Here is a 15,045-nt window from a genome sequence, read left to right on the forward strand (position 1 = left end):
GGCTATATTTTAACGGCTACATTTCAACGACTATATTTTAACAGCTACATTTCAACGGCTATATTTTAACGGCTACATTTTAACGGCTACATTTTAATGGCTACATTTTAATGGTTACATTTCAACGGCTACATTTTAACGGCTATATTTTAACGGCTACATTTTAACGGCCACCATGTCTATAAATACCAAATTTCAATATTCCTTTTACTCAAATCTCCATTCAATCCTTCATTTTCCTCTTTCATTCCCAAATATCATATACTCTAAGTTCAACAATGGATTCGCCAAATTCTCTGAATCCATACGATAATATGAGTCTAGAGGATATCATAATTACAGAGTGTACTGACGATCATGATGATCAATATTTCAAAGCGCTCACGGATGGGGGTAGCTCAACAAGACAAGGAAGTAAGAGAGCCCACATTGATAGGGGTCATGTAGAAGGACACCAACGTTTGTTCGATGACTACTTTTCTGATGAACCGGTGTATACAGAATATCAATTTCGAAGAAGATTTAGAATGCGTAGACATGTATTCCTTCAAATAGTGCAAGCTCTAGAAAATCATTCTGAGTATTTCCATACGAGGTTTGATACAGTCAGTAGAAGGGGGCTTTTGCCATTACAGAAGTGCACCGCTGCTATGCGAATGTTGGCATATGGAGTGCCTGCCGATTATGTTGATGAATATGTTCGAATTGGTGAAACTACCACTATTGAATGTCTAGTCAATTTCGTTCGAGGAGTGAATGATATTTTTGGGACCGAATATTTAAGACGGCCCAATGCTGGGGACATGTGTCGCTTACTTCAAATGGGGGAGGTGCGTGGTTTTCCAGGCATGTTGGGAAGCATTGATTGTATGCACTCGGAATGGAAAAATTGCCCACTTGCATGGAAAGGTCAATTCACGCGAGGTGATCACGGCAGACCAACAATCATGCTCGAAGCAATTGCGGCACAAGATCTTTGGATATGGCATGCATTTTTTGGTGTTCCAGGATCCAATAATGATCTCAACGTGTTAAATCAATCCCCAATATTCACTGATATCTTACAAGGGCAAGCTCCGAGAGTTGAGTTTACGATAAATGGTACACAATACAACAAGGGGTACTATCTAGCATATGGTATCTATCCAGAGTGGGGTACATTTGTTAAAACTATCCCATTGCCTCAAGGAGAGAAAAGAAAATTATTTGCCCAATGCCAAGAAGCGGTACGCAAAGATGTTGAGCGATCATTCAGATTACTTCAATCTCGTTTTGCTATTGTACGAGGACCAGCACGTTTTTGGCAAAGAGATGTTCTCAAAGATATTATGTATGTATGCATGCATCATATTGCACAACATTATTGTCGAGGATGAAAGAGATGCATATGAGAGTTTGTTTGATTTTAATTATGATGACGGCCCCGCCAACACCCTAATGGTTGAAGTATTGCATGGACCTATTTCTGACTTCCCAACAATGCTTCAAAGAAATGCTGAAATTCGTGATAGAAACATTCATCGCAATCTTCAGGCGGACTTGGTAGATCACATATGGTCAAAATTTGGAAATCATTTTAATTAGCATTTTTTTAATTATGTTAGATTGATTAATTATGATTATGTCATTTTATAAGCTCCTTTAAATTTCATCTAATTTAAATTTGATGTAATATTTATTTATATTAATATATGGATTTAAAAAATTTAGTGTGATAATATTTATAATTACAAAATAATATATTAAATAATAATATGTGGGGCCATAGTTGACAACTTTTGGAGTGGCTTAGCATTGGAGCATTTTTATGAAAAAAGTTGCCAAAAGTGATGTGGATGAGAGAGAAAATAAAAAATTATATTTTGGGTTGATTTAGACATGTTAAGCAACTAATGGGGTAGCCACCATTGGAGTTGCTCTAAGGGCTAATTATTTTGGAATGTACTTACTTTGATTTTTTTTAATAAAGTAATGTTATAGACATCATTTGATCTTTCCTTGCAAGTATGTCCCTTGAATGGGTGCTCTTCGTCTAGTGATAGTCTTAGGACAACTCCAATCATAAGATTTATTTTGGTGTTATTTCAACACTAAAATAATAAAATTTTAGTATCATATTTTTTTATATTCCAATCACAACACAAAATAATATTTACAACATTATTATATTATTTTAATAAGGGTTATTGGCGGCTAAAGTCTCTCTTCTTTTACAAATACAGCATTTAAGTCCCTTATCTTTTTTTTGTCGGCAAAAGTCTCTAACATTACATAATTGTTGCACAATTTCTCCCAAACCGTCATCTCTCTATTAAAATGGGGAAATTGTGCAACAGTTATGTAGCATTAGGGACTTTTGCTGCTAAAAATTAAAAGATTAGGACTTAAGTACTTCAATTTTGAAAAAACAGGGACTTTAGCCGCCAAGTTCCCTATAATTTTTTTCCAAGAAGATCAAATACTTTATAATTAACATATAAAAAATGAGAAGTTTACATAAAGTGACAAAAAAGCTACTTTTAATTCATTTTTACTGACACACGGGTTTTTTAACATTTTTACAGTTCATCATTTTTTTTCTTTCATTTTTACAAACTCTCATCTCCAGCTCTAGTGGAGCTCTCGCAGGTGGGAAGTCAGCGGGGCTGTGTGGGTGCTGGTGGAGGGGCTCGCGCGAAGGGACTCTCGGCTGGTAGTTGAGACGAAGCGTGGGAGAGGCTTGGTGTTGGCATCAACGTTTTGGGTGATGGGTATGTGGCTTCGCGGCTGGGATCTCGGAGGCTGGTTTTGCGCGCAGTAAGACTAATGCTTGTGGATCTAGCGACTTGAAGCTGAGATGGGGGAGAGGCCAGGGGTCCTGGGCTTGGCAGAAGTCTGGGTCGGGTCAGGCTTGCACAGGTGGAATCGCGCATGTGATGTGCATGGGCGACAGAGCTCGGAGCTTGGATAAGGTCACGAATCGTAGGGGTGCTCGGAGCTTGGGATGGGGTGCACCTGGGATCGATTTTGGGGCTTGGATGAGGATGAGGCTAGGGGTTCTAGTTTCAAGGTTGGTTGGGGGTTGGGTGCAAGTTCTGGGTTTTTTTCAATGTTGTTGTTGTGAGGTTATTGTCGTATTGTTTTTAAGTGTAATGGGTTGCATTGTGTTGTTGTGGGGTTGTTGTTTTTATGTTGTTTACATTTTATGTATAGTTGTTTTCACACTGGTTTTTAGTTGTTTAAGTTTAAATATATTTGTTATGTTGTTGTGTTGATGTCTGTAACATCCCAAATTCCCTAATATGGCTTAGTACCTTGATTAAAGGGCCAGGAGGGCAATTAACTGGTTTATTGTATTATTATGTGATAATATGCATGATTATGTGAGTTATATTATTATATGACTGAATTGGCATGCATGTGGACCCATTTCTCATTAGAAGGGCATTTTAGTAATTTTGGCCCGTTGATGGCATAATTGTATATTTTTCTGTATATGGATTGACACCACATTATTATGTGGATATATTTGAGTTATTCGGCACGAGGCGATCCTAGGGAGCAAGTTAGCAGTTTAGTCATAACGGGGTCAAATACTGGGCTTGAGGTGAGCCTAGGAGTAATTTGGTAATGTAGTACATTACCGAGATTGATCGGGTAATAAGAAATTATTTGGTAATTATTTGATGATATTGGAAGTAACAGGAATTATAGGGCGTTAATTATGATTAACGGGATATGTAACAAAAGACTAAAGTACCCTTGGGGCATTTGTGCCAAAAAATAGTGACTTAGCTACTAGCTCCTTCAGCAGCAAGAAACCCAAAAAACAAAACAACACAATCAGCTCTCTCTCTCTCCCCTTACATTTCTCTTTCTCTCTATCTTGGTCTGATTTTTGGAGGAAACTATAGAATTTTAGAAGCTAAGGCTTAGGAATTGAAGGCTTGAGGTCTAGAGTTTGATTAGCAGCAGCTAAGAGGTGGAATTCACAGTTGAGGTAAGCTATAGACTCTATTTTTAATTGAATTTTGTTTTGGTTTTATGGTGTTCTTGAGCTTTGAGGTTCAAGGTTTTGGATTTGAGTTTTTGGTGGGGTTTTGAGTGAGTTTGAGCTTGGGTTTTGTTGCTAGTTTAGTGTTGATGATGTTCTGGAACTGAAGTGTGACTTTCGGTATGATTTGGGATGATTTTTGGGTAAGGTTTGGCTAAGGAAAACAAAGGAAAATCTAAGTTCGAAGGGTCACCCCACGACCCGTGTGAACCTAGGGCGCATGGGGTTCCTGGCAGGGGCTCTCTATTTTCGTGGCGCGTCGCGACCTTCAGGGTCAATTCACAACCCGCATAGACAGTTTTGGCCAAGCTAGGTTTTAAGTGACGGGAACTCAACCTAAGGGCTCAAGGTCGATTATACTACCCCGTTTGGTAGAATTTGAGGTCCCGAAGGCTAGGACTCGGTCCGAAAGCCTTTATTTACTTGATATTGATGAATACCATTTATTTGGTTATGACTAGGGTATCGCTAGGGCTCAGGAAATGATCATGCTTAAGGGTCGTTCTTATTATACGTTGCACTCGGACTTGAGGTAAGAAAACTACACCCAATACGTGATGTACGTGATTAGGACTTGGCCTGATTCTTAATATGGATTGGATTAGAGCTTAGGCCTTTGTAAATGTGCATGATTATGATTATGCATGTGATTGTTTGATTAAGCACGTTGAATTCTCTGTATCTGGATATTTGTTATGTAATGAATACTTGTGTTACATTATCTGATTGAGAAAGACTTGACTTATGAGTCAAGGACAGCAATAGCGCTGGTCGAAAAGCATTAACTTACAAGTCAAGGGCGGCAATAGCGCACTAAGCGTTGGTTGTTTTGGTTAGGCCTAATCAGGAGCGCACCATACACTTTTCTGACCCAATGGTCATGGAAAACTAAAGCGCCAAGTACATTGGGCCAACTCCAAGGCTAGTTATACAGAGGATAGGGCAATGGGCCCCAATTTGGCTTTTTTAGTTCGATATCCTAGGGTTGGGCCCGGTATGATTCATTAATCATTTAATTAGGGCAATTGACCCCCACATGACATTTTAGTCATTTATATAAGTGGGATGCATGAGTAAGGTTATTGCTGCTAGGCATGCCTAATATGATTTTATGATATAACATTAACTGCTTATGAGCATGTTTAAGTTTTCTTGCTAAGCATTGGCTCACGGGTGCTATGTGGTGCAGGTAAGGGGAAAGGGAAGCTAGACCAGCCATGAGTTGGAGAGCTTCGGTGGCAACATGTACACATGTGCTTGCTCGACCACTACTGTCAGGGTTTCCTAGAGGAACTAGGGTTAAACCCAATTTTTTTCAACTTAGGTCGGTTGGTTGTAACTTTTGAGTTGTAATTACCCTTTTGAAACTATAAACAACTTTGTAAAATGTTTAATATGGGATCCCATGTACAACTTAAAATTTTAACGAAATAACTATTCATTTTGACTGAAATTTTTAATCATAAACCGCTAATCACATTTAGTTGCATGTTTGTGGCTAAATGACTTGATTAATGAGCCTAACACTATTTAAAACACACAGTGTAATGGTCTTGGCTATCCAGGGTGTTACAACTTGGTATCAGAGCATGCCAAGGTTAAGGGTTCCTGAAGACAGACTGGGCATGTACACTTGCCACTAAAGAGAAGCTCGACTCAGGGTTTGCTAACTATTTATGTGGTTATGTGTTTAACTGCCTAAATAGGATATAAATGCCTTATCTGCCTACCTTATTAGGTAGCATGAGATATTCTGATAGGGCTTGGCCCTTGACTGTTGTATGAATAATACGAACGTGCTTATTAGCACTGACATTGCTTGTGAATGCAAAGGAAACGCTTATTAGAGTTGTTTTATGTATATAAATGCTAATAAATGCTTATGAACATTTGTTAAATGTTAAAAAAAGGCTTATTAGCATCACTACTTGCTTATAAATGTCAGAAAGTGCTTATTAGCACTATTAACCGAGATTTTCGGCAACTCTATTAATGACTAATATTTACTGATAATTATATTGAAAGCAGAAGATTAACACAAGGTTTTTACGTGGTTGGGGCGTTAACTAGCCTTAGTCCACGAGTCTATATTATTAGAGCTCGAAGAAGCTTTTACAATGGAGTTTCCTCTCTATATTTCGACAGAGTTACTATATTTTCTTTGTGAGGAGAGACCCATTTTACGGTGTTTTATAGCTTATATTTATAGGCTCATGGGAGCACCGGGTCTGGGCCGGGTATGACCCGGGCCCATCAGAGATGGGAATATTCCTGGCCTTTCTAGTGGAGGCCCAATACAAAAGGTGCAAAATACGTAAATTCCAAACCAGCTAAGGCCCAACAGGTTGACCTCGGAGCTATATCTCGCCCGACAAAACGGTGCTTTTGGTCTGGATACTTCGAGTTACGAGGCAGATCCAGGAGACAAGACCAGTCAGAGTACCTAACAGCGCAAACCTGAAACAACGGCGTGCAATCCCGAGGTACCCTTTTCTGCAGGTGAAAAGTGGGGACAATGCCCACGCAGAGTGAGGCGGCTTCAGGGTCCGAGACGCTTGACCCCTCCAACCGGGGGTGAGGTGAACCGGGTCCATTTACCTTTGTCCCGCTTCGTTTACCATAGGCCCGAACTGTACCAGGGTCTGGGACTTGGACGCGTAGGTCACGGGGGATCCGAACGCTCTGTACGTCGCCCGGACTGTCGTCTCGGAGGACGGACCCGGAGGAACATGCCGGACCCCTCTAATGGGCCCAGACCTGCATCCCCGGTTCGTACCCCTCCCTCTGGGCGCCCTCCGTACCAGGAGGCCTTGGGCCGGGCCCGCACGCTTACATGGCCCCTGACAGTGGGCCCAGACGAAGGTCCTGAGCCCATGCAGGAAATGGGGATAACAAGCACCATGCTTGGATATGAATATGAATCAACATGCTTATTAGCATGACTGTTGAATGTGAATGACTATTTGTTCAGTCTTGGACCGTGAGGCGGCAAGAGGTTTAGTTATTACTACCTAACTGGCCAAATTGATTATTACAATAAGGTATAAGCTTGGAAGTATGCTTCCAAGGTAGATATAGTCATCAGCTGGCCAAAAAGATCAAGGCCAGAATGATAATCAGGGTCAATCCCCTCCGCCATCTTTTGAGAACTGGAAGTAAGAGCTTGCTGATATGCAAGCCAGGCTATTGAGGCAGGAAGAAGAGATTTTCCTCCTGAGACAACAACAAGATCTTGTAGGGAGCATTTTGCCAGAGGCACCACCTGTGCTGGTGCCGACAGTAGAGCAGCCGCCAGAGGCTAGAAACAAATGTGAACCTCTTTATGAAAGGTTCAGGAAACAACACCCTCCAGTTTTTTAGGGCAATGCAGATCTGGCTAAGGTCGAGCAGTGGATGAGTATGGTTACCACCGTCCTGGATTTCATGAGGGTGGTTGGTAATGAGAGGGTGGCCTGCGCCACATATATGTTTCGAGAGGATGCCCAAATCTGGTGGGAGGTGATATCCTAGACCAAGAACGTCAATACCCTGGATTGGGAAGATTTTAGAACTTTATTTAATGAAAAGTATTATAATGATGCCATCAGGGCTACAAAAGCTGAAGAGTTCAGTAAACTGCTTCAGGGAAATATGTCAGTAACAGAGTATGCACTGAAGTTTGATAGACTAGCCAAGTTCACTGGAGACTTGGTGCCCATTGATGGGACAAGGAAGGAAAGATTCCTTCAAGGGCTTCATCCTATGATAGCCCGGGATGTTCGCATTACCACCATGCCAAGGGTGACGACTTATGCATAGGTGGTAGAGAAGGCCCTTACTACTGAGAGCGTAGAGAACAAGATCTGGCATGAGAACGCTGCCAGGTGAGACATTAGGAGGACGGGACCTCCATCTATGGGTTCAGGAATAGGCGAAGGCCACAATGATCAAAAAAGGAAGGCTACATATGCATTTTCATCTCCATGCCCTGAAAGGAGATCATGTGGTACTCAGATAAGCCGCTAGGGTGGCAATGAGGGCTGGAGGACCTTTCTAGAGTACGCCAGATGTAGGAGGCGCCATGTGGAAGAGTGTCGGGCAGGATAATGGGACACTTAAAGAAAGATTGTCTGAAAGCAAGAAAGGAAGAGCCAAGAAAGGCAGACAGCTCGACCCCAGCTTGAGTTTTCGCATTAACACAGGCAGAAGTTGAGACTTGTCCCTCAGTAGTGACATGTCAACTTTCTAGTGCTAGAATCTCTTGTACTGTTTTGATTGATTCTGGTGCTACACATTCTTTTGTTGCTAGTAGGATTATTAATAGACTGTGTAGGCCATGTGATTATTATGTTGTGGGGTTCAAGGATCTTATTGCCCGTTGGGGAGTTAGTAGTATCCAGAAGATGGGTCAGATCATTGTCAGTGACAGTGGAGGGCAAAGAGTTGTCAGTTGATTTGATAGAGTTCGTTATGACCGACTTCGATATGATTCTGGGTATGGACTGGTTAGTGAAGTATGGGGCAGCCATAGACTGCAGGAGGAAGATAGTAACCTTTGAGCCTGAGGGTGATAACCCTTTTGTATTTGTTGGCATTGTGCATGGACCCCATGTACCTATGATATCTTTATTAAGGGCTAGAGATATTTTGCAAGGTGGTTGCATATGATTTCTAGCTAGTGTGGTAGATACTACTTAGGTCGTGCCAGTGGGACTAGAGGAGACTAGATTAGTCTGTGAGTTTCTGGATGTGTTTCCAGAAGATTTTCCAGGGTTGCCTCCATATAGAGAGATAGAGTTCATTATCAAACTGGCACCAGGGACAGAACCAGTGTCTAGGGCACCATATAGAATAGCCCCAGAAGAATTGAAGGAGCTAAAGATACAGTTGTAGGAAATGTTAAACTTGGGTTTTATTAGACCCAGTTTCTCACCATGGGGTGCACCAGTCTTATTTGTAAAGTAAAATGATGGTTCTCTGAGGATGTGCGTTGACTACAGGGAATTTAACAAGTTAAGCATTAAGAACAAGTATCCTCTGCCAGGGATAGATGACATGTTTGATCAGTTGCAGGGTAAGATGGTATTCTCAAAGATAGATCTTCGATCTGGTTATCACCAGCTGAGGATCAAGGAGGGAGATATATCGAAGACTGATTTTCGTACCAAATATGGGCATTATGAGTTCTTAGTTATGTCATTTGTTTTGACTAATGCCCCAGCTGCTTTTATGGATCTAATGAACAAGGTGTTCGAATATTATCTGGATCGGTTTGTGATCGTCTTCATTGATGATATTCTAGTTTATTCTCAATTAGAGGTAGAACATGAGCAACATCTCAGGTTGGTTCTACAAAGGCTGAGGGAACACAGATTGTTTGTGAAGTTCAAGAAATGCGAATTCTGGTTACCGCAAGTGACTTTCATTGGTCATATCGTCAGTAGGGATGGGATCAAGGTGGACCCAGCCAAGATTGAGGCAGTTAGGGATTGGCCAAGGCCAAGGGACGCCTCAGAGATCAGGAGTTTCCTTGGATTGGCATGTTATTATAGGTGTAGCGTCCCAAATTTGTGAATAAGGCTTAGGGCCTTGATTAGCGTGCCAGGAGGGAAATAATTGATTTAATTACGTTAATATATGAATTTGATGATTATGTGATTAGAAATGCATGTTTAGGTGAATTAAATATGGATGTGGTCCCCATTTGGCTATTAGGGGCATATCTATAATTTTAGCTTATTGATGGCATAAATGTAATATTTGTGTATAATGTGTTTGATACCACGAGTGAGTGGTGATATATTTGTGATGCACGATCCGAGACAGTCCCAGGGAGCAGTTTAGCTAAATCGTCACAATGGGGTCGAATACCCGACTCGGGAGGAGTTTAGGGGTATTTTGGGAACGTAATGTGTGTTCGGGATTTATTGAGTAGTAGGTAGTAATTTAGCAATGGTTTGGACATGTCGGGATTCAATGAAGATTTATAGGAACACTCGAGGAATTAGTGGGACTTGTCGATTGACGAAATTGCCCTTGGTAGAATTTGAGGATTTGGATAGACTTAAGGGGCATTTTAAACTTTTGCCAATGGATAGATTTGGGCCCCTTTGACTACAGAGACTCTAGAGAGACTTGGAAGGAAACAGAAGAGGAAAGAAAAACACCAAAGTATATCAGCTTTTGCACTATCTCTCGGCTCTCTCTCTCTCATCCTCTTGAGGACTTAGCTGATCTTTGGAATTTTGGAGGAGAAACTCAAAAACTAGAGCTTGGAACTTGGGGAATTTAAGCTTAGGGTGCTGGGGAGCTAGTCTAAGCTCGAAATCTTCATTGAGGTAAGGCTACTTGCATGTGTTTGATGACAAATTTTGTTGAGAATTAGACTTAGTTAAGTTTTGGACTTAAGATTGAATTTGGTCTGAATTGGGGTGAGTTAGTTAGCTTTCTGGGGTACTAGCACTACTTAAGGTGTAGTAGTGTGATTATGGGACTCAACTCTGACTTTGGGGTGTGTTTAGATTGATTTTCAGGGAGGCTAGCTCGTAAAAATGCATGGGAATTCTGGGTTTGGAGGCTCGAGTTGCAATCTTGTTCCTTAAGCGGCGCGACCCGTATGTTCGAAGAGGCTGGAAAGCCTCTGTTTGCCAAGGCGCGCCGCGGCGCAAGGTGTAGCGCGTCGCGGCCCGTGTCCCTCAGCAAAGAGGCATTTTGCCTCTGACTTGAGCGCGCCGCTGCCCTTAAGGAGCTAGGCCGAGACTCAAATTCAATATAATGGTTGCTTGAAGGTTTTTAGCTCGAGAACTCAAATGTTAAGACTCGGGAAGGATTTTACTACCTGGATTGGTAGAATCCAAGGTCCCGGAGGCTAGATTAATATTTCAAAGTTATTTATTGGGTTAGAACTTAATGGATGGTTATTATGAATATGTTGTGACTAGGTGTACAACGAGGCTCGGATTAGAGGACTGTGCTCGGGATTGTGGTGCTCAGATAGCTCGAGACACAGGTAAGGAAATTGTTGTACCCACAGAGCAGGGCGTGGCCCTATTATTTGTATTGCAGGGTGTAGCCCTAATGATTGTATTGTAGGGCATGGCCCTAATGTTTATGTTCAGTATGTGTTTAAATTTTTGTTGATATTGTGCTATGTGATGCATATTTGTGAGTGAATGGCGAAGACCGAGAATGGCAGGAGGCTGAGTAGGGCAAGGGGTCAGGATCGGCGTTGAGCACGTTGAGTGCAGGCCATTAGGGTGAGACCCTCCTAGGGTGCTGGAGCCACCCTCTCAGTGAAGACCGTAAACCCAGGGCTTGGTAAAGCACTTGGGACGGCGTTGGTCGCTATGTGTTTAGCCTACTGGATGTTTTGTTGTATATTGTTGACTGTTATGCATATGTTATATGTTTTGTATTGAGTTTTCTTACTGGGATTCGGCTCATGGGTGCTCTATGGTGCAGGTAAGGGTAAAGGAAAGGTCGACCAACCATGAGTATGGAGAGCGTGGAGCGACGGGTACATGTTCGGCCTACCTAGCTACCACGGCCAGGATTATTTTGGGAAGATGTAATGTATTGGTTGATTTGTCGCTTAGGTCGACCTTAACTATATTTTGTGTTGTAAAGTGTTTTATAAATAGTATTTTGGGATCCCAAACATATAACTCTTTACGATTTCAATGAATGGTCATATTTTTATATTTAATGTCTTAAAACTACTTTTATTTCAGTTTAGCTACCCTTTTAACCTAAAACCTTGACTAGCGAGCTAATGGCACATTTTTAACTCACATGGTAATAACTCTAAGGAAGTAGGGTGTTACAATAGATGTTTTGTGGAATGGTCCTCAAGGATTGCTACATTATTGACAAAACTTACACGCAAGAATCAAAAGTTTGAGTGGTCAGATAAGTGTGAGAATAGCTTCTAGGAACTGAAGCGACGATTGATTACAACTCCAGTTCTGAGTCTTCCAACAGATCAGGAGAACTTTGTCGTGTATTGTGATGCCTCAAGATAGGGTTTGGGTTGTGTTCTTATGCAGTAGGGGAAGGTGATTGCCCATGCATCACGTCAGTTGAAAGAGTATGAACAAAGATATCCCATTCATGATCTGGAGTTGGCAACAGTGGCATTTGCATTAAAGGTATGAAGGCCTTACCTTTATGGGGAGAAGTGTGAGATATATACTAACCATAAAAGCTTAAAGTACTTCTTCACACAGAAATATTTGAACATGAGACAAAGGCGTTGGCTGGAGTTGGTAAAGGATTATGACAGTGAAATCTTGTATCACCCAGGGAAGGTCAACGTGGTTGCAGATGCCTTAAGCTGGAAGGGTCTAGGACAATTATACAGTGCAAGACAAATATCCAGGGAGTTGGCAGAGGATATGACCAAAGCTGGAATAGAGTTGCTGGTGGGCCAGTTGGCCAACATTATGCTACAGTCTACACTATTGGAAAGAATAAAGGACGGTCAGTTGGTGATTCACAACTGACGAGGATCAAAGGGGACGTCCTAACTGGAGTGGCTAGGGAAGTGTCAGACATGGGTTTGCTAAGGTAAAAGGGTCTGATCTGTGTTCTGATGGACACTGTTATCAGATGGGAGATTTTGGATGAATCTCATACTACCCCTTACTCTTTGCATCCAAGCACCACGAAGATGTATCAGGATGCGAGATTGCTATATTGGTGGCCTGAGATGAAGAGGGATGTGATAGAATATGTGGCTAAATGCTTGACATGTCATCAGGTCAAGGTTGAGTATCAAAGACCAGCAGGGCTATTATAGCCTCTGGACATCCTAGAGTGGAAATGGGAGGACATCACGATGGATTTCATGGTGGGGTTACCCAGGACCATGGATCAACATGATTCGGTGTGGGTTATAATGGATCGATACACCAAATCAGCTCACTTCTTACTAGTGAGGACGACATATACAGTTGACCAGTACGCAGATCTCTATGTGAGAGAGATAGTGCGCCTACATGGGGCTTCAGGGTCGATTGTGTCAGATCAGGATATATGGGAAATCTGAGAGGACTAAACAGATATTAGACGACATGTTGCGAGCATGTGTTCTAGACTTTGAAGGATCCTAGAGTAAGTATTTGCCTTTGATAGAGTTTTCCTACAATTACAGCTATCAGTCGACCATTGGGGTGGCTCCTCGTGAGATGTTGTACGGTAGGAAATGTAGATCGCCCATTCATTGGGATGAGACAGGAGAAAGGAAATACTTGGGTCCTGAGGCAGTTCAGAGGAACAATGAGGCTATTGAAAAGATCATAGCTCGGATGCTCAGTTCTCAAAGCAGGCAGAAAAGTTATGTTGATCTGAAACGTAGGTACGTGGAGTTCAAAGTGGGAGATTGTATCTTCCTTAGAGTCTTGCCATGGAAAAGGGTGAGGAGATTTGGGAAGAAGGGCAAGCTAAGCCCTAGATTTGTGGGACAATTGAGATCCTGGAGAGGATCGATCAGGTGCCCTATAGACTGGCCTTATCTCCGGCATTGTTGGCTGTACACAATGTGTTCCATGTTTCGACACTTTGGAAATATGTATCAGATGTGACTCATGTTTTGAGTTATGAGGATCTGGAGCTTCAGGCAGATCTCTCCTATGAGGAACAACCAGTCCAGATACTAGACAGGAAGGACATGATCCTGGGGAACAAGACTATACCTTTGGTTAAGGTATTATAGAGGAACAACAAGGTCGAGGAAGCGACCTGGGAGCTGGAGTCAAATATGCAGAATCAGTATCCCGGGTTGTTCAGGTAAAATTTCAAGGACGAAATTCCTGTAAGGAATGGATAGTTAATGTTATATTATTTTATAATATAATGTAAAATTATATTATATTATAATATAATGTTTTAGATTAAATAAATGTGACAAAGTGTGTCACATATTGTAACATATAATAGAGAGTTACAATATTTAGATATATGAGATATATCCAAATAATGTAACATATTTGGTGTTACAAATTTGTAACTTCCAAATATTACCCTTTATTGTCTAAGATTGTTGTTACACAATATTGAGATGAATTTCATAAAGCCATATGAGATATGGTTGTTAGAGATATGATTTGAACCCCAATAATGTGTTTTGGGAGTTACAAAATCATTTGGGAGGGTTTGGAACCGTTTGGAAAAATAGCACAATCTTTTGTGCTGAAATTGGTCAGTGGCCGCGGCCTGTGGGTCAGAGACCAGTGGCCGCGGCCACAGGCCAAAAACTGACCAAACTTTCAGTTTTTTCAATATTTGTTGAACGGCTCAAAAAACCCAAATAACTCCCAAATCTCTTTTTTAATTCCATATTAATCCAATTAAACATTGGTAACAGCCATGGGGGTTGGTGGAATTTAAAATTCAAAGGGTGTCTCTAAACTCTATAAATAGGAGCCTATTGTTATACCCAAAAATTGGAGAATGCATCCTAGGAGGCTAAGGAGAATGCATCTAGGAGAGTGCCTCCTAGGAGAGCTAAGGGGAGTGGTCCTAGGAGACCCCAAGGAGGATGTGGTCCTAGGAGACCCCAAGGGTGTGTAGGAGGTAAGCCTCCCAAGGTTTTCTAAGTGTTGGCTCGAACGTGTCCAAGGTAAGTAGCTAAGGAGGAGGAGTCTCATGCAAGAGAATGGAGACTTAGATTTTGATAAGGAGAGCCTATACAATGTTCGATCGGACATGTTTGGGAGATGCTAAAGGAGGTTGCCTCAATGTTGTCCAAGGTGAGGTTCCCTCAATGTTGTCCAAGGTGAGGTGCCAAGGAGGTTGCCTCGGACCACCTTGGTCCGAGGAGAAGCCAAGGAGATTGGTTCAAGGAGGAACATGGCATGCTAGAGGAGAGTACATGTCCGAGGAAAACCATGCACGTTCAACCCACCAAAAGCATGTCCTACCACCATGCATATCCTACCACCATGCATGTTCAACCAGCACTTGCAAGGGTAGTGAGTAGGAGGTGGACCAACTAGCTAGAGGAGACTAAGTCAGACACAACTTCAACAACATGC

General features: G+C 41.8%; 1 protein-coding gene across 1 annotated transcript; it reads left to right on the forward strand.

Annotated features, from left to right (window-relative positions):
• The first annotated feature begins 278 nt into the window (after positions 1–278).
• On the forward strand, positions 279–1,376 carry LOC133795716 (uncharacterized). Its single transcript, XM_062233168.1, has one exon. It carries the CDS (start codon positions 279–281, stop codon positions 1,374–1,376), a length of 1,098 nt encoding a protein of 365 aa, XP_062089152.1.
• Positions 1,377–15,045: the final 13,669 nt, after the last annotated feature.

Source organism: Humulus lupulus, chromosome 8 (genome assembly GCF_963169125.1).
Source record: "Humulus lupulus chromosome 8, drHumLupu1.1, whole genome shotgun sequence".
NCBI lineage: Eukaryota > Viridiplantae > Streptophyta > Magnoliopsida > Rosales > Cannabaceae > Humulus > Humulus lupulus.